Source organism: Neolamprologus multifasciatus, chromosome 17 (genome assembly GCF_963576455.1).
Source record: "Neolamprologus multifasciatus chromosome 17, fNeoMul1.2, whole genome shotgun sequence".
NCBI lineage: Eukaryota > Metazoa > Chordata > Actinopteri > Cichliformes > Cichlidae > Neolamprologus > Neolamprologus multifasciatus.
Genome location: NC_140455.1, coordinates 36332115 through 36352029, shown reverse-complemented (window position 1 = coordinate 36352029; position 19915 = coordinate 36332115). Strand labels below are relative to the sequence as shown.

Here is a 19915-nt window from a genome sequence, read left to right as displayed (position 1 = left end):
TTGACTGTCACATCTATTTTATTTATAGCCCATAGCACATTTAAAAAGCAGAAGTTGACCCAAAATACTTTAGAGACAGGCGCCTTTACAATCCAGCAAGCTCACTTTTGTTGTGTTTTGTTGTGTTAACTCATTATTGTTGGAAAGTAAAAATCACAGCAATTTAGTGATCATTAAAATGTGTCCAGAATTTTCAAACTGATGATTACAATGAAGATTCATCTCATAAGATCTAAGTTAGAAGTAAGTATTCCTCAGGAACGCCTGAGCAGAGGGAAAATATGAATGTTGTTATTGTAAATATTATCTAATCTTTATTTGTTCTTTTTCAGGGTTTTTGAGGGCAAAAAGAAGGTTTGTAAACACACAGCTTATTATTGAAGCTTGTTCGCCTTCGTCTTTTTGCTCTTTAACAAATATAATAAAGAGGGTTTTTTTGTTTTGTGACTCCAGAAGGAAGTGCAGATCAGACCACAGTGGGCCATAATCAAGAACCACACCCGTGAACAGTCTCGATAACTCTTAAATAATTCTTTATTTGAATGATTGCCAACATGCACACACACAAAAATCTGTTTTTATAGAACATTTCAGAAGAATAATAGCTTTAATAGTAGAACAGGTTTACAGTGAGCAGATGTAAAGAATCTGGAGGCGCCATCGGCAAACTTTATGAAGCCTGAAACATCCTGTATGACTTTTTTGGGAGAGGGTAAGCCTTTGGAAGGTAACGCAGACCTCCACGTGTTAGTCAGCAGCTCTCGTGACTGCTGTTTAAGCGTCAGGACCTGTCTGTTCCTAACAGTTTCATCGGGAACATGCACATAAATATGCCATTCTGTAAGGCTTTGGCAGTGATCTTTCCATTACTTTTTGCATAAAGCAACAGATAGCGATCCTGCTGCTGGGTTGATGCCCTTCTATGGCCGTTTCAGGGTTTCCTCACGCACCGCCTTCTTGTCTTAGGAGACAGAGCGGTCCAGGAACTGGACTAACTGTGCAACCTGAATGGGCTGTAAGTACCCTCTCGTATAGTGTCAAGAACAATAACAAAAAGCAAAACTAGTAGCATGGGGTATTTGTATTTTGTTATATCTGTTTCTAATCATTATAAATATATAACAGCTAATCCAAGTACTACTGACAAGCGGGCTACGACTGCAAAAGAACTAAAGAGGAAGGAAATATACACAATGTAACAACTTAACCATCTTCAAACAGAAATTTTTTTTTTAATCAACTGTTTTCTGCATTTACAGTCAGATTATGAACTAGAAAGACTGTGCACAACAGGGCGAAGTGAACATTTAACAACCACCACAGCATCACCTTTGTGCTGCACTAGAGCAGCGGTCCCCAACCCCCGGGCCATGGACCGGTACATGAGTCGCGAGAGTTGAGGCTCGGTTGTGAAATTTATGGTTTTCATGGTTTTTATCGTTAACTCTGTTTCCCTGGGTCTTGTGTGTCTTATTTTGAAATAAATATTTACGCGTTACCATAGTGACCAGAGAGCATTAAGGGGCAGAGAGGAGAATGTTACTGTCAGCGTTGTTGGTGCATTTCAGGAGGACGCTGCTAATAAAGTTACACAATTACACAGTGCATTCACGTTTGTTATTATATCTGTCTTGGTCGTATCATTTTATTCTCTTGTATTTATCCGCAACACCTTAAAAGCCGGCGTTCTGACAAACCATCATACTTCCTAATTCCAGCACAAATTTAAGTAGGCATGATGGTTTGGTACTTAACTTTGCCCATTGGAGTATGCTTCTCGCTCATATTCACAAAGGTAGGACGGTCGCCACTTAATTTCATGTTGTGCGCATGCGTGCAAACAACTGGTAGGATGGTTTGTCAGGTAGGATGGATTCCCAGAACACCGGTCCGTGAAAATATTGTCTGACATTAAACCGGTCCGTGGCGCAAAAAAGGTTGGGGCCCGCAGGACAAGAAGGTCCATGTTTTTCGCTTTCCTTCTTCTCAAGCTTTTCCGAGCACAGTGAGTATCGCACACTGCTGCTGTTTGTTTCTATACGTGTTCCCAGACGTTGGTCCCTGCTCGCTGCTGACATTGCAAAGGTCATCTAAAACAGCAAAGCTATCATCAGGCACCAACACGTAGTCCGTCATGTGTCTTGGACAAATCCTTACGAGAATCTGAGGCTCTAAACGCCTCCAACGTTATCCCTTTTTATTATTTGATATGTTTTAGGTACGACGCTTTCGCAGATAACCACTAAACGTGGATGACGTATAAAACTTCCCGAGATAATCACGAGGAAAGCACTCAGGCTTTTCTTCCGATATGGTTAGCACGCTGCAGCATATCTATATTACTCGCATAAACCTGTCTTATGGGCGGTTTTTGCTAAGCCTGTATGCTTTGTCAAATTCTTCATTCTGTATTTATGTTGAGTATAACTAAATTCCTTCATGTATGTTGATGTCAACAACAACAAATGGAGACATCATCGCATTGTCAGGGCGATGAATATGAAAACGGCTTAAAATAGATGTTAATAACTGCAATGTTATTGATTGGCCCACCATTAAGGAGATACATACAGATATATGCTAAGATCATTAGCGATACAAAATGTCATTATTACATTTTGTATAAAAGTTGGTGTAATTTCTATAAAAAACACCTCAGCAAATGGGATTGTGCCCGCCTGTTTTTACGTGCATCTTTTGCACATGAAGACAAACTGACTGGAAATGTTTGTGATTCGTGGAAATTTGTCTTCTTTTAAAAAATCACTTTGCATTTGGTCGAGTTGAAAACGTTTGAGCATCGAAACAAACAAAAGAAACTTGCTTATTCAGCATTTTCATCATTTGAATAAACCTAAAATAGTTTTACCAAGTATTTCCCAGGACAATTCACACATTTTTACCAACATTGCTAAATGCTTAATGGTAAACGGAGTGGTTCTCATATCTCTTTTCTACTCTGAGTACTCAAAGTGCTTACATTTGTCCCACCATCAGCACATGAAAGAAACTGTGCTGGGTTGGTAAGCTAATCGGGTAGCTGGTTTCTTTCACCAGTACACGTCTGTCTAATTGTACTGGATCAGGTACTCGGGGTAGATCTGGTGCTTCTCAAACACCACAAATATGGAGGGGTCCATTACATCGTCTACACAGCTGTCATAGAAGTTTATGCCCCCTCCGTCTTTTGAAGGAGGTTGGCGATAATCGAAGGAGCCTTTGGTGTAGTCTCCCACCAGCACCCGTGAGATGAACATGGCTCGGACATCAGCGTCACCGGTGGAGTCGTGGGAGTATTTGGCATCGCGGGCAAAGTAACTACCTGTGTTTAGACACCAAAAGGTACAATTGTGAAAAAATGTATTTCTGGTAAACATGCAGAGGTGATTACAAGGTGAAAAATCAATGTTTTCCATAAGAATAACTTCACAGGACTCACGGTGTAACAAAGATGAGAGTCTTTGCTTTTGAATAACCAATAACTATTTCAGCACGAACATTTCTTCCACTCACCTTTGCCATAAGCCATCCCATGAGTTCTGCAGTCGAAGTTGTTGTGGCAGATGGTGTTTACAGATTTGGAGTCGATGCCATGAAAAAGCCTCAGTTCAGGCGCGTCTCTCCCTCGGTTTTTGGTCCTCATCTGATTCTTCTGCCTTGAAAAAGGAGACAGGAAACAAATTAAACCAAGCTGTAAGAGTGTGAATCATGCTCTTGTGTCTTTGAGCCTTTTTATGTTTTGAGTTTTCTGTGAGCTCATGATTTGCTCTTTTGGATGTTGAGACGCGGTTTATGTTCTAGCTCTGTATTCACTCCTTTCAATATATTATTGTTTCCCATTGCTTCTGTGCTCGTCATTAGGTTATGTAATCTTTAGTCATCATCTTTTATGACCCTGTCCCGTCTCCCCAGTCAGTCACGTCTCCACTGTGTCAAGTTCACGTCTTAGTCTGTGTCTTTGTGGTCTGAGTCTCCCTTTGTTCTCATGGTTGTGTTCTCCTCCACAGTATATTTTACTACATATAATGTCCCCATAGGTCACATTATATCTGGAAGAAAACAAGCCATGAAATTTTGGGAAGTCTTTGTAGATCTCCAAGGTAACACTGGGGTAAGGGTCTAGATCAGGGGTGGGCAACTCCAGGCCTTGAGGGCTGGTGTCCTTGCAGGTTTTAGGTTTTTTGAACCAACAGAGCTGATTTAAATGGCTAAATTAGCTCCTCAACATGTCCTGAAGTTCTCCAGAGGCCTGGTAACGAACTAATCATGTGATTCAGGTGTGCTGACCCAAGGTGAGATCTAAAACCTGCAGGACACCGGCCCTCGAGGCCTGGAATTGCCCACCCCTGGTCTAGATCCAGGCAAGGATATAAAGAAAAAGTAGAGAAAAAGTCAGAAAGTCTGCATGCTAATAGTAGACATTGAATAAAAGATGGACCCAGCCTGTGGTCCTGAAAAGTAACACCGCTGCGGGCAGCTTAAATCTCTATATTTTTATCTCCAGCAGGGGGCAAAAAAACTGAAAAAGTGGTTAGTTTATTGAAATGCAGGAACAAAGATCTTCTCAGTTCGTTTATGACTTCATTAAATATTTTCCTATTGGGTTGATTGTCTCCATTAATAGTTTAAAGTCTACTTTAATACAACATGAGTTTTGCAAATGATGATGTCACTTTATCAGACAGGGATGGCTACCTGCAATCATGCATATTAACTGGATGTCAGTACGTACAACTGAAAGGCCTCCCAAAGACTTTGGTTCTGAATTCTCTCAATGTTGACGATATCAAAGCCTCTCATGGTTTTACAGAAAAGAGCTTCAACCTCCTTAAATTCTCTTGAGCTGCTCTGGAGCGAGATTTGCTGTAAGAAAACATTGAAATATAGAAAATGTTCAGTCACAATAACATCGAACAAAAACAAGCTGTAATCACAATTTTAAAACACCATCAAACACAGAAACAGAAAGAATTATTAACATTTTTTTTTTACTTTGGCTTCTAAACAACACTTTTTTTTAGCTCTGCTTTGGTCTCCACCAAGTGCTGAAGGAAATATTTGGCTTTTTCGCTGAATCCATTTAGCTAACATAGCATCTTTGCTGGCTGAAGAAAGAGATAATCAGGCTGTGCTAATGTAAAAAACAACAACAATGAAATGAAAACAGAAACAGCAGATATCTGTTATCAATGCTGAAATCATTGACTGTCTTTTCCTTTGAAAACATTGTTGCCAATGTTTTTTTCAATTCAAACCATATTGTTGTTTTTTTTTTATTACCAAACACCTCATTGTACAAATACGTAACCTTTTTTGAAAATTAAAAATACAAAGTCTTATATCAGAATAAACTGAGGCATTGAGTTTTCAGCAGCTGTACTAAAGAAAGTTGACTCCTAAAATCTGCAAACATGTAAAAAACGACCTCAGCTATCTGGTACTAATCATCCCATTTTGTTAAAAATTACACTGCAAACAATAAGAAATAATAGATTACAATTACTCAATGATGTTTACATTTAGAAGTGACCTAAACTTGACTGTGAGCTAAACCAACAGAGGAAAATTATATTTTTTATATTTGTTGGTTTTCACAGTACCGAATATCCAGTTTCAGGGATCTGTGTCTTGTCCCAGTTGTCCGGTACTGGGCCAGCATTTTGAACCACAGGCCTTCTGCAAACAGAAGTGATAAGGAATGCTTTAAAACCCCAAAAAACATTTATAGTTGTGTAAGTACTGAAATTAATTAAAATTAAAATCGACATTTTCCCCATTAAAAGCCGTAATAACAATAGTACGATTTTTTACTGGATTTTTAAAAAAAATTATTAAGATGATGATTATTACGGAGCCCCGCAGGGGACATGGGAGAAAAAAAAATTAAGACGGACTTTTGCGAGATCTCGCAAAACTAACTCGGTATCTCGCAAAAGTCTTGCGAGATCTCGCAAAAGTTGAATTCCAACAATGGCGGCAGCTACTTAGTTGTAATATTACTCTTTCTGGGTCACAAAATACACTTTTAAGATATTTTGAGGCGTGAATGTAGTTGTGTAAACGTCAGATACCTGCTCGGTTTACAAGTAATCACATATTTGCAAAAGCGCTCCGACGTTTTCGGAGATCTGACACCCACTAGCTCGAAGCTAACGGGAGGTCGAGACCTACTACAGCCGGGAGGAACACCGCTTTCCCGGCACATCGTGCCTCAACCTCCCGGTCGGCTTCGAACTGGCAGCCTCCGAAGAATGCGGCTAAAACTTTTGCGAGATCTCGCAAAAGTCCGTCTTAATTTTTTTTCCTCCCATGTCCCCTGCGGGGCTCCGTAGATTATTATTATTGCAAATTCATCAAAAAACTACCAACAAAAACTTAACAATTCAGATTAATGTCTGAGGCTGCAATTTTTGGATTGCAATGATTTGTTTCATATTAGAGCACAGAGAACATGTGGAATGTTTAAACTGGAAAAACTGTACCATCATAACAAAAACGTTCGTGTGTAGCATCCCCTCTCGTTTCTAACAACAGCCCACAAATGTCTGGGAACTGAGACCAGTTGCGAGAGAGCGATGCTCAACAGTCCTATTTTTAAAGCAGTGCCACTTGAGTGCTCAAAGATCTCATCAACTAGTGATTTTTGGCCTGAGATTGTTCCAAATAAAGTCTTTGTAGATCTCCAAGGTAATACTGTGGTAAGGTCTAGATACAGGAAAAGGAAAGTATATAAAACCATATCTAGAGCTTTGATTGTCTCAATGAGAAGAGTAAACTGAACAACAACATGAAAGAATTTCTCAGATGTAAGAACACAGCAGAGAATAAGCTGATAATTCTGACATCAGGCTAATTTTTAAAAACAGCGGCTGCTTTTGGGATGACCAGTGTTGGGGAGTAACGGAATACACGTACCGCCGTTACGTATTTAAAATATAAAATATGAGTAACTGTATTCCGTTACAGTTACCGTTTAAAAAGGTGGTATTTAGAATACAGTTACTTTGTTGAAATAAATGGATTACACGGCGGTACTTCCCTGTTTCATATTGTGGCGGGTCAGGACTGTTTGGGTTTTGTTTGACAGCTACGTTCTGTTGTTCCAGGCGGCAGCGTTATGGTTGCCGTGGTTACAGGGTGATCTCTCTCTCTCTCTGCGTGTTTCCTGGGTGAGAGAGCGCCTGTTGTTGTTGTGCTAAGCTAATAGGCAGAATGCTACAGGTATAGCTCTAAAGAATGTAGCATCATGGGCAGTGTAGTCCGTGCTGCAGGGAGAATGGACTGCTGTACCCGTTATGTGTCTGTGAGCGAGGGAGGGAGAAAAAGGAAAAGTACGAGCTGTCATCGAGCAAAAACAGGAGCTGGAAGCATGTAAATATAATAATAACCACTGCAGCCAAGAAGAGAGCCTGACGAGCCCAGTTGTAAGTAAGATATTAAGACTCGACTGTACACCATGTTCGTGTTTTCCTCCAAAAACAATAAGTTCTGTTGGAGCAGCCTTTCAACGCCTCTCTCTGTCTCTCGCAAGCAAAGTTAGCTAGTTAGCTCGTAGCTCGTAGCCGAAGAGCCTGACACGGAACCCACCGTATTAGCCAGAGGTCCCTTTACTACGGTTCGGAGCCGCGGACCTTCAGTAACAGTAATAAATCACAGCAATAGTACATTCACGTAGTTGTAAACAGCATGATAATATATTAAGTAATCCAAAGTATTCAGAATACGTTACTCTCATTGAGTAACGTAACGGAATACATTACAGAATTCGTTTTGGGGCATGTATTCTGTAATCTGTAATGGAATACATTTTAAAAGTAACCTTCCCAACACTGGGGATGACGTACCTGACTTTCTTTGTTCGCACGTCTACAGCAGAGACAAACCGTGGCCGTCTGCACACAAGCGTCTTCGTGCCATTAAGGTTGTTTGTCTGCATCATGTCTGACGGGTAACAAAAAGAAACATAAATAAAAGTTTAAACTCGTGCAATGATTATGACGCCACTTTTAAAACACAGAAATCAGAGATCAGATACAGTTTCCATATTCTTTGTTTACCGTCAAAACTGAGCGAATACGAGTGTGAACCAGCAGAAAACTCCACAACGTCTTTATTATTAGCCAGGAACAACTTCTCCAGCTTTGTGCTGTTGGTGTCTGCTGCTTCATGTCCACCAATCTGCAACGTAAGAAAGGCGAGCAGGTCTTTAAACGCATAACAAACAGGAATTGCCATATGAACAATAAATAGCTGGGAAGCAAAAGAATATTGTCTAAAGAGCTTGTAATATTATAAAGGTCTCAAGGAAGATATTCCCAAGTTAGCATCGCCACAATTATGAAAACAGTAACATTTGATTTGGCAGAGTCGTCATGCTGGACGTCCTTCCTCACTGAGCTCATTTATGTGGCGCCCATCTGGCATGGCTTTGGACCTTTGAACCCCTGACACTAGATTTGTGTTTTGGTATCAAACTAGGGATCTTTTGCATGTGTTAACGACCACACCTGGAGCCTTAAGAGTTTTAAAATTTGATCTTAGGTTGCAGACATTTTATATGAAAATGGAAGAAAAGTAAAGCATAGTGCATTCATTTGGTTGGTAGCATGTAATTCTTCCTCTTTCCTATAAATCAAAGGTAAGTGACTGCTTATTTTAGTATTAAAAACAGGTTTTTAGTTCAGAATAGAGTTGATGAAGGTGCTTATTTCAGTTTTATCCTCAAAAATTCAATGCTTGAATTCTTTTGCTTGAAATGAGAGGAATAAACTTGGTAGGTAAAAGATTAAAGATTAGGAGATGAGCTGTAAATAAGAGAATAGAGCAAGGAAAACATTAACCATGAAACAAATACATCAGGATATAAAGAAGGACAAAATAAAAAAAACAAAAACTGCTGAGAAACATCATGATCTTAATTTATTTTAAGAGTAAATCTCTGCCAGCTTCACTTCTTTCTCCTTTGTGTGCATCATTTATTGCAGTTTACATGTAGTATTAACTGCAGCAGTAGGTGCCATTGATAATGTGACTGAGACAGATGTACAGTGGCACAGATCAGCTCCACCTGCTCTTCATGCTGAGCCGGATATAAAACTCTGACCTGCTGCATGTTTGTTCACGGTTTCACAAACATATCAGTCAGGAACTACTTCACCATTACACCCCTCCTAAGACGTGGAGTTACTCATAGCAAAGACTTTAACCTTTGGTTTGTTAAAAAGATCATAAAGTGTAAGCTCTGAATGGCTGCAACGTCAAAATTAAATGGTAGTGGAAAATTATTTACTTTAATCTCCTAAGACCCGAACTCTTCCACAGCAGCATTTTTAATTTCTCTTTGATATTTGGGCTGATTGGGTCCTGATGAATGTAAAAACAAAGAATGACCAGATTTTTTTGTTTTTACCTAATTTTTGTTTCTAAGGAAAATGAGAGCCACATATGGGGATATTCATTTAAAATTTCGATAGAACAGAAGCAGCATAATGTAAGTGGATATCAGGCCCTTGTAGAGCAAAATTGAGTATTTTGGTCTAAATAACCCAAAATGTGATGTCCACATGTGTGGACGCAGGTCCTAGGAGGTTAATACAGTTTCCATAAAACAATCTACTATAACAAACACAGTGTCAGAGAGTGTACCTCCCTCCAACAGGCCAGAGCTATCCTAAAACTTAACTTAGGTGAGTAATGATGTTTGTACAATGTTTATATAATGATGTTTGAGTGAAGGCCTGAATGTATTCAGCTTCTTGTTGCAACCTGTGGCATTTGAGTTTACTTAGTAACAGGTGACAGAAGATGGGTCAACAGGAGTCCACGGGGACCTCCAGGGCCTGAAATCATCGCCATATTTGGGAAAAGATGTTAGAAAGAGGAACTTCTGTGTCTGACCTTAGCTCTAAAATTGTCTCATTGTCTGCACAAGATGCAAATGATGTTCTTAGAAAGTAAAACAAAAACACAACAATGGTGAAAATGAAGCTTTGAAATGCAATCGACAAACTAATGGGTGACGCAAAGACGACTGTTTTCACTGTTTATCAAAGAGTGCAAACAACCTTTTTAGTAAACAGTCAGTTACATATTTTATGTGTTTGTACAGCGGTTTGTTAAAGTTATGTCCTAATATTGTCTTTTTCTTAACAACATAAACATTTTAAATACGATAACAATAATGTCGTTACTCACAGCGGATGCAAACATGTTCCACCTCCCAAACTCATCCTGCCAGTACCAAAGCCACTCGGTGGTGTGGATGAAGGTCGGCTCGGTCACCGAGTTTTCTGTCGAGAGCCGACGTACCTTCTTCAGTCCGCAGGTCATCGTGTCAAAGTGCACGGCTGGGCTGGTGCTACTGCAGACACACAATTAAAACAAAATGTTTTGAATCCACTGCTAGCTGTGTACTGGGTGTGTGTCGTTTGAAAAAGTTGGCATTTAATAATCACTTATGATGAGTTATGGAATAAACAATCGAATACAAGTTCTGCACTGAGTGAAACAGATGTTTGATCTCCAAGCTAAACATAACTTCGTATTCGGTGGAGAAACCTGTCCTGCAAACACAGCATTAAGACATTTCTTGTAGTTGGTCATCAGGCAGTGTTGCCAACTCCTCAGTAAGGAAAATCGCTATTGGCTGTCCCAAAAATCGCTAGAAGTCGTTAAATGATGTCATCGCCTAATTTGCATAATAGGTCATGCTAATGTAATTGTAACCTACGGTGTTGGAGAGAGAAATAATATCGTGGAAGAGACATAAAGTGAGTAAAAAAAACGTCCTAAATGCATTTAGAGTTTATTTAGAACTACAAATTAAATTAATTTTAGCAATTATTGTTTTTTTAATGTCACAATTCCAACCCTGCTCCTTTACCCAGGCTTGGACTTTGTGTGTGTGTGTTTATTAGTAGTTTTAAACCTTGTGATCCACAAAACAGCATAACAGTAAAAGAACTGACTGCGTTACAGTCGGTGCGGAGCAGCGGTTTCGCTCATGCACGATTCATTTGCAGTTTGGACGTATAGGTGTGCACATCTCCTTCCCTGATAGCAGCTGGGGGAGGACTATCTTCCACCTGTGAGCGCTTTGGCACGGGTGAGGTGCACCGTGCCAAAGCGCTGCTGCTTGTTGCGAGTAAGAGCCATACGCGCTTTCACGTCAAAAAGTTGTCATAAATATGTCTCCAATAACACCAGAAAAAGTCGCCAGATTTGTCGCTAGTTGCTTTTTTTTAGAAAAAAAGTCGCTAAGGGGTCTGAAAACTCGCTAAATATAGCGGCAAAGTCGCTAAGTTGGCAACACTGTCATCAGGTTTGCACACATCACCGAGGGATCTTATACCACTCCCTTTTTACAGAAACTCTTTAAACCCTTCTTGGGTTCCACTGAACAACTCAAAGCTTCAGCTCCCTCCACACATTTTCTACAGGACACGTCTGGAGACCATCTAGGCCACTCCATGACCTTTGCTCTTCTTTAGCCACTTCTTTGTTGACTTTGTTTTGGGTCAAAATCTGTCCACTCAGTGGTCACACTGCGGGAGGGAAGTTCTCTTCAAGATTGTACGGTGCACGGCCCTGTCCGTTTAGGATGGGAATTGATAAGAATTTAGCGATTCTGATTCCATGATTGATATCACTTATCAATTCTTCATGGCTTTCATTGGCTCTGCTTTGAGTCGCCACCATCTCTAAGCAGCATAGCAAAGACATTACATTCATGGAAGTTAATGACATGCTGTGTGGTCAAATGTTTGTGCATGTTGGAGGGATTTCCCATCCTTCTTGTGTTTTGTGGTCATTACTGAAAAATGTAAAAATGTATTACACAAATTACACAAAACCCTTTTTTAAAATAATGCAGTACATACTGTAACTACTTGTTACATTACTCTTTACATTACCTAAAATACTAAAACACACTGTCATAATAACCAGTTAATAGTATAATAGTACAAACCTTAGGTACAGTCCAGCACAGAATCAAATATTTTATTTTAACATTTATCCAAAGCGTTGCGCCTGAAACCGCCGTATTGTAGCGTCCCTCCAACAGGAGGCAGAGACGGTCGGTATTCCGTGTACCAGCTGTTCATTAGGAACAGTAACACAGTCTCCTGTGGGCTGTAGACAACGCCAAAACAAAGAGAGCGCTCCCTGAAGAATAAAAACAATCCCTCTGTCTCCTCTTGAACTTGTGCTACTTTTTTCTCCCTACACACACACACACACACACACACGCTCCATAACTCCCACCCCCATACATACACTCTCAACCAACCACAAGCATGCTCTCCTACAGACTCTCTGTCACAGGTGTTAACAGCCTCTAGATCAGGGGTGGGCAATCTCAGTCCACGAGGGCCGGTGTCCTGCAGGTTTTAGATCTCACCTTGGGTCAACACACCTGAATCACATGATTAGTTCATTACCAGGCCTCTGGAGAACTTCAGGACATGTTGAGGAGCTAATTTAGCCATTTAAATCAGCTGTGTTGGTTCGAGGACACATCTAAAACCTGCAGGGACACCGGCCCTCGAGGCCTGAGATTGCCCACCCCTGCTCTAGATTATTACACCTTCAAGGACACTCAGTAAATCCCATCATTGCACGTGTGGAGCAAGTCTGTCATAGCTGTGTGACAAATCTGAACACAATAACGCTGATGACACAACGATCAGATTAACTTGCAATCCAGCTTGTTACATACTAACATCACAGAGAGCCAGCGCTTCCTAAAACCAAAGCTTTCTGAAGCATTTTACCTTCAAAAAATCTGGAAACGCACAAACCTTTTATCTAAAATTGACATGTCTGAGTTGAAGAATAAATGTAAGTACCTGTATGAGTTACTGGGGTCACAGTAGTCTCTCTCAATTGTCTCATTATCGGGCAAATCAGTCCACTGGTGTCCCTCTTGGACCTGCCATCGATACGGCATCTTATCATGAGCTTTAAAACATCGATCTAAGAAGAAAGACAGCTGATCAAAGTCAAGAAAGAACTACATTAAAGCCTCAAACACTTACTAACCGTGACTTTCTCACCATCATGTTTGCAGTGACCTTTAATGAAGTACATGCAGATCTCTGTTTTATCTGAAAGAAACAGGAGATATTTCACAGGCTTCATTCAGACAGCAGTTTTAGTTCATCTCCCCACAGAAGTGTTGTTTACCTCTGACAGGCCTCTGTCTATTGTTCTGCCATTCTCCGCCTCTAGCAGCTACATCACTGACAGCAGCATGAATGTCACTTAAAGAATGAGTATTTTGAAAAAGCCGATGGTTGCCCCTGTTGCCGCCTCTCCCTCTAAAAGGCACAGCAGCTCTTTTTGGACGCCATGTCCGGTTTTGGCTTCCATCATTTTCGCTGCTCGCATCGTTGTCGCTAGTGGCGGCAGAGATGTCACTAGTGGGAGAGTTTTCATCGTCGCTTTCATTCAGTCCATCGCTGGAGTACAGGTCAAAGGCGTCGATGTTTGCAGCAATGTCACTAAGTGAACAGGCCTGATCCTGCACCGAGCGGCTGCCGTGGCTTCCTCTGTTTCCCCTAAAGCCACTGTTGCCCCAAGTATCTCTCCAACCTCTGCTGAGCTGATGGCCACCTCTCCCTCTGCCTCTCTGACTTCGTTGACCATGGTCACTGACTCGAGCCAGCCTCAAAGCCTGTTTATTTGCATAAGCAGCCTTCAAGGATTGAAAGAGTGTGTCAGGCACGCCTCTAGCTTGCAAAGCTCTGAATGGCTGTGGAGCATTAAAATCGTGGTTCTTCCAGCAGCTGCATTCACGGCTGATGTAGTTCTCACAGATGTGGAGCCTCTTGCAACCATCACCATCCTGACACCTGCCAAACAGTCCAACACCGTTGTTGTAGTCGTGGCATATCTGGAGGAGAGAGGAAAAGATGAAAAGTGAAGGTTATAATCACAGACTGTAAATCAAACCTGGATTATAATCATACATTCAATATAAACGATGGATATAACTGTCTGTCTTCCTGTTTGATTTGTTGTTGTTTGTTTTGTTTTGACTTTAAAAAGGCACTGTACATATAAGCTGTATAAATAAGTAAGAATGGAAAGACTGAGAGCATAAGCTTGATCTGAATCAGTTTAGGTCATTTTGTCATAAACTTCTAAAAAACTGGTAAATTCAAGGGGAGATGCAACCATTTGAATCTCCCCCTGCTGGCCATTAAACAAAATGCAGGCATTTAAAGAACTTTCATTTAACACAGTGGTTCCCAGACGTTTTTTTGCTAGCCCCCCCCCCCCCCCCCCTCTTTGTTTTACAAGCAAACGAAATTCATCACGCAACGTCAAACGTATGTGCCTTTTGTTACGTCACGCTGTGCGCCACGTTATTGTTTACATTAGATGAATCTCTACAATGGCGGATAGAGACAAAATACTGTTAATCTGACTATCTGCAGTGTTTACACGCTTACATTTACACACACAGTTGCACTCAATAGCTATATTTTTCAACAAAAAAAAAACATTAAAGAAAAACGCTTTCAATTAATTTAAAAAACAAAAGTAACGTTAGTGGAAACAGCGGGTGTGGCATTGTGACGTAGGAATGCAAACTAGACTGACTCGCCTGTTTCATGGTGTGTGTTCTTAGACTTACATCAGGAAGAACTGTGTGGTCACTCTGCAGCAGCAGGGTGCACAGCTCCTCTCGGCTCAGGCTCTCCAGCTCATGCTGCCTCAGAAGTCTTTGGTTATGCTCAGAGGTCAGCTCATGGGAGAAGCTGCAGCCCCTCCTGTTGTAACAGAATCCACACAGCTGAGTCATGACGTAAGTACTCAGTAAAAAAAAGAAAAAACAAAACAAAACAATAATGACAACAACAAAAAAAGCTGTCATGTACGTCATGGGTCATCTTTCTGGTAGAAAGTCCGTTTGCAAGTCAAAACACGGCGCGATAACAAGTGGACAGAATTATATGAAAGTCAAGTTCAGCGTTTTGGGAAAAATGTTTTAGCAGGATTCGCCCAATAATAGGTTTGATGTACAGCTGAGTAGAGCCAGCATCCGTTTAACTTCGAAGACTCAGACAATAAGCTGTTTATTTACTTTAAGTCCAGCATGTTTACCTGAGCTGGGTGAACTGACAGAATCCGCTGAAGAGGATGTTTTTGCACAGGTGCAGAGCCCTGCACGTCCCCGGGCAGTCTTTGTCTCTGCAAAGTCTCAGGCGGGTCCTGGCCACCACCTTCGGCTGTCCGTTTGGACAACAGCGAGCAAATTTCTCTCGGTTAGATATGATCTCCGACACCTTCGTGGGATCGCCGGAAAACAGATTATACACTAAATCCTCCGTGTTGACTGCTCCTTGATTGGCGCAGATCATTCTCAGTATTTCTGTCTCCATCGTGTCCGAGCTCTGCCTGCGTTAACTTCCACCTGTGAGACCAAACCGCAGCTTGACGACAGCGGCCGCTGGTTTCATGGGAGGAGGAAAACTTCGGTATCATTTCTGACGATTGGAAAGCGAAACTGAACTATTTTTATCTTGGACTGATGCTGTAATGCTGCTGATGTCCACTTGGGGGCGTCACCGCGCTGTATGACCTCCATAGACCTCGACTAAAAATGAAAAGAAAGGCTTACTTTTGCTTCACAGCTGAAACATGTCCAGTAATGAAAACACATGTTGTAAAATGCGTCTATGCCTCTGTGGATGTGTCGTTGCGCAACAGCCCATCTCCTGTATACTACTGCACAGACTGTGCTGGGCTATAGAGCAAACTCTTGTACAGCTCGTATGGATGGGCCATTGTGAAGGAACTGGATTAACTGTATTTTTAAACAGTGTGTAATCATATATTTTACTCATATCTTATCTAATTATTATAAAAATATAACAGGTAGTCCAAGTACTACTGACCAATCATGTTTAATCTGGACCCAGTGGAGGTGGTGAGTGACAGGAGAATGGTGGCTAAGCTGTCATTCCTGTTGAACAACATCTCCCACCCCATGCAGGAGACTCTGACAGCAGAGCAGCTCCTTCAGTAGGAGGCTGCAGCATCCAGGATGTGGGACGGAGAGATTTCACAGGTCTTTCCTCCCAACTGCTGTCAGACTCTACCACATGGTCTCTGCAGATGACCACACAAACATCCAACACACCACGATAGCCCTCGCCCACTCTCCCTTATATGCAATATTATGTGCAATACCACATGATCATTTTTTATACACCTTTATTAGTCCCACATGTGGGACTAATAAAGGTGTATCTTATCTTATCTTATCTTATCTTAAGCCTACGGTGGCTGGGAAGTGCAAAGCGCAACAAATTAAAAAACGGCAACAAACTAAAAATCCGCAACAAATTAAAAAACGGCAACAAATTAAAAATCCACAACAAATTAAAAAACCGCAACAAATTAAAAATCCACAACAAATTAAAAATCCACAACAAATTAAAAAACTGCAACAAATTAAAAATCCACAACAAATTAAAAATCCACAACAAATTAAAAAATGGCAACAAATTAAAAATCCACAACAAATTAAAAATCCGCAACAAATTAAAAATCCGCAACAAATTAAAAAACCGCAACAAATTTAAAAATGGCAACAAATTAAAAATCCACAACAAATTAAAAATCCGCAACAAATTAAAAATCCACAACAAATTAAAAATCCGCAACAAATTAAAAATCCACAACAAATTAAAAATCCGCAACAAATTAAAAATCCACAACAAATTAAAAAACCGCAACAAATTAAAAATCCACAACAAATTAAAAATCCACAACAAATTAAAAAATGGCAACAAATTAAAAATCCACAACAAATTAAAAATCCGCAACAAATTAAAAATCCACAACAAATTAAAAAACCGCAACAAATTTAAAAATGGCAACAAATTAAAAATCCACAACAAACTAAAAATCCGCAACAAATTAAAAAACGGCAACAAATTAAAAATCCGCAACAAATTAAAAAACGGCAACAAATTAAAAATCCACAACAAATTAAAAAACCGCAACAAATTAAAAATCCACAACAAATTAAAAAACCGCAACAAATTAAAAATCCACAATACATTAAAAATCCACAACAAATTAAAAAACCGCAACAAATTAAAAATCCACAACAAATTAAAAATCCACAACAAATTAAAAATCCACAACAAATTAAAAAACCGCAACAAAATAAAAAACCACAACAAATTAAAAAACCACAACAAATTAAAAATCCGCAACAAATTAAAAAACCACAACAAATTAAAAATCCTTGACGGAAAGGGATTGTCTGAAATACCAGAAGTGACACAACGATTAGCCTAATAGGGCTTTTGGAGACTGATGTCACAAGAGGGGCGTGGCCAGGATTTTTGGTTGAGGCGCATGTTTCTGGGCCGAACAAATCGCTAGCGAAAGAGGAGCGAAAGTACACGGACAACACCAGTAACACGGATAACACTGCTTATAACAAAACTAGAGATTAGAGATTTCACAGGTCTTTCCTCCCAACTGCTGTCAGACTCTACCACATGGTCTCTGCAGATGACCACACAAACATCCAACACACCACGATAGCCCTCGCCCACTCTCCCTTATATGCAATATTATGTGCAATACCACATGAACATTTTTATACACCTTTATTAGTCCCACATGTGGGACTAATAAAGGTGTATCTTATCTTATCTTATCTTAAGCCTACTCCGCAAGGAGTTTCAAATGGAGAGCTAAAGAGGAAGGTAATATACAGAATTCAATACCCAAAGCATCACCATCTAACAGTAAATTTTTCTTTTTATAAACTTTTTTACCTGCACTTATACTCAGACTGTGAACTAGAAACACTGGCACAAGGAACAAGCAGACACGAGTGATTGTTGGCCACACCAGAAGCTGCAAAACACTGTGGCCATTTCCCCGAGAGGCTGCTGTGTTCACATTACTAGTAAACTAAGCTGGCGTCGACTTCTCTTAGCGCTACAGTGGTAGGCTTGAGTATGAGCCAGTCATATTCTTTTTATGTCAAAGCCCAGGTAAGACGGACGCTAATGTTTTGACAGAATCAAACTCAAAGTAATGTGAGTACTTCCAACGCTGCATGGTTGCACTCTCTCCCGAGCTCCATAGTATCCGTTGATCTACACACATCTGCTGCTGCCACAGACGCCGCGCGCTCGTTTGACACTCTCACAAATAAAATCACGGTTCAGTAACGCAGTAGCGCTTACAGGAAAGCAGCAGTAATCTAATTCTTTTTTTTTTGCAATAGTAATATTGTACTTTACTCAATAATGGAAAAAGTAATCAGATTACAGTAGTTACTTGTAACGCGTTACTGCCCATCCCTGGTCACCTGTAGGTTATTATTATAGCTTATAACCAGAGATGGGCAGTAACGCATTATCGGATTAGTTTTTTCAAGTAACGAGTAAAGTAAGGGATTACTATTGCAAAAACGGTAATTAGATTACCGTTACTTTCCCGTAGGAACGCTGCGTTACTGCGTTACTAAAACCGTGATTTTTTTGCGAGAGTGTCTCATGACAGCGATGTAAGCAAGTGCGACGATCCTGACAACAGCTGTGTGCAGATCAACAATGGATCATATATCGAGTGCAGAGAGAGTATGAGCGTGCAGCGTTTAAAGCGTGGAAGTACTGACCTTACTTTGAGTTTGATTCCATAAAAAGTGACAAAAACATTAGTGTCCGTTGTGCGTGGGAAGAAAACTTCTTTTTACAGCGAAAAAAACCCTAAACTTCCGAGCAAGCACCGAGTAGCTACGACGTAATGGGAAATTCAGAGAAACTCGCGGATTCTTCCACTGACCGCTGCACACCTGCACCAGGGTAACTCTCCGCCTACCCCACTCCTGCTTTACAGGTGAAAATAGAGCAACAGGACTGCTAGTCTTTGACTTTATTTATTTTCTGCTGTGTTTTACTTGCATCTATTTGAAAGACTGAGTGTAAACACACACAATATTTTATTTTATGTGCAGGAATGTGCAGAAAATAGGTTTAGATATTAAACAAATTTCTTCCAGTCAGAGAATGTTGCATATAATTTAATTTTTACTTGATGCATAAAGTTAAAAGATTAAAACTAATAAAACAAGTTTTAAAAAGAGAATTTTCCATTTGATTACATTTTGTATGATGGATTATGTAGAAAAAGTAGAAGTGGGCTGAAAGATCTATCACTTTATCACCTATTCAGGTTGTAAATCGTGTTTTTAAAAAGTAACTAAGTAACTAATTACTTTTAAAAATAAGTAATCAGTAAAGTAACGGGATTACTTTTTGGGGAAGTAATCAGTACGTTACGTTTTTCAAGTAACTTGACCAACACTGCTTATAACAAACTGACAGACTAATATTTTGCCCTCATGTCGAGTTTTAAGGAAACTTCCATGTGTTTGACTCCAACAGCAGCAGCGTGCGCTCATCAGTGCACAACAGGGCGAAGTGTGAAAGATGAACAACGACCACAGTATCGTCTTTGTGCTCATCGTTTATTGTTTTCTTTCTTTCTCTTTTTTTTTTTTACATGTTTTTCCAAACACAGAGAAGTGAGGGTCACACACAACGCAGCACTTTGTTTCTATCTGTGCTCCAAGAAGTTGGTCCCAGCTTCCTGTTGACATCACAAAGGTTGTCTAAACAGCAAAGTTATCAACACACAGGCCGTCATGTGTCTCAGCCAAGGTATTGGGAGAATTTGTGGCTGTAATGGCCTAATCTGACAGTGTCTTAATACAGTAGGACACGCTAATATGATAACCACTAACTACCTGAGATAATTAAGAGAAAAGCAATCAGGTGTTTCTTCTAGCTCAGCGTGCTTATGTGATATTAGCGTTGTGCTGCTATTTCTGTGTTATTCTGTATAAAAGTTATTTCAAAGTTTAATTTAAACA

General features: G+C 40.2%; 2 protein-coding genes across 2 annotated transcripts in view; both read right to left on the bottom strand.

Moving 5' to 3' along the window:
- Positions 1 to 482: 482 nt before the first annotated feature.
- Positions 483 to 15389, bottom strand: LOC146499799 (protein mono-ADP-ribosyltransferase PARP12-like). The gene is made up of 12 exons (XM_085138562.1): positions 15112 to 15389; positions 14642 to 14777; positions 13186 to 13894; positions 13056 to 13106; positions 12849 to 12975; positions 10195 to 10360; positions 8058 to 8178; positions 7845 to 7941; positions 5601 to 5676; positions 4733 to 4863; positions 3514 to 3656; positions 483 to 3322 (listed from the first exon to the last, which is right to left on the bottom strand). The coding sequence occupies exons 1-12, from the start codon at positions 15387 to 15389 to the stop codon at positions 3069 to 3071; spliced, it is 2289 nt and encodes a 762-aa protein (XP_084994688.1). The 3' UTR covers positions 483 to 3068.
- A 4355-nt stretch (positions 15390 to 19744) lies between these two features.
- LOC146499798 (protein mono-ADP-ribosyltransferase PARP12-like) overlaps positions 19745 to 19915 on the bottom strand; it is a 21838-nt gene continuing 21667 nt past the window's right edge. The window contains exon 12 of the mRNA XM_085138554.1: positions 19745 to 19915. This exon is cut by the window's right edge and continues 909 nt beyond it. The gene's annotated coding sequence lies outside the window, so the exon portion shown is untranslated.

What these genes read in the sequence shown, in the direction of transcription:
- LOC146499799 (XM_085138562.1), bottom strand. Translation starts at nt 15,389, where the DNA reads ATGGAGACAGAAATACTGAGAATGATCTGCGCCAATCAAGGAGCAGTC. An exon ending in AGGTCACTGCAAACATGATG is followed by an intron (nt 12,976 to 13,055) that starts GTGAGAAAGTCA and finishes CTTTCTTCTTAG; the next exon opens with ATCGATGTTTTAAAGCTCAT. An exon ending in GTATTCGCTCAGTTTTGACG is followed by an intron (nt 7,942 to 8,057) that starts GTAAACAAAGAA and finishes GTTACCCGTCAG; the next exon opens with ACATGATGCAGACAAACAAC.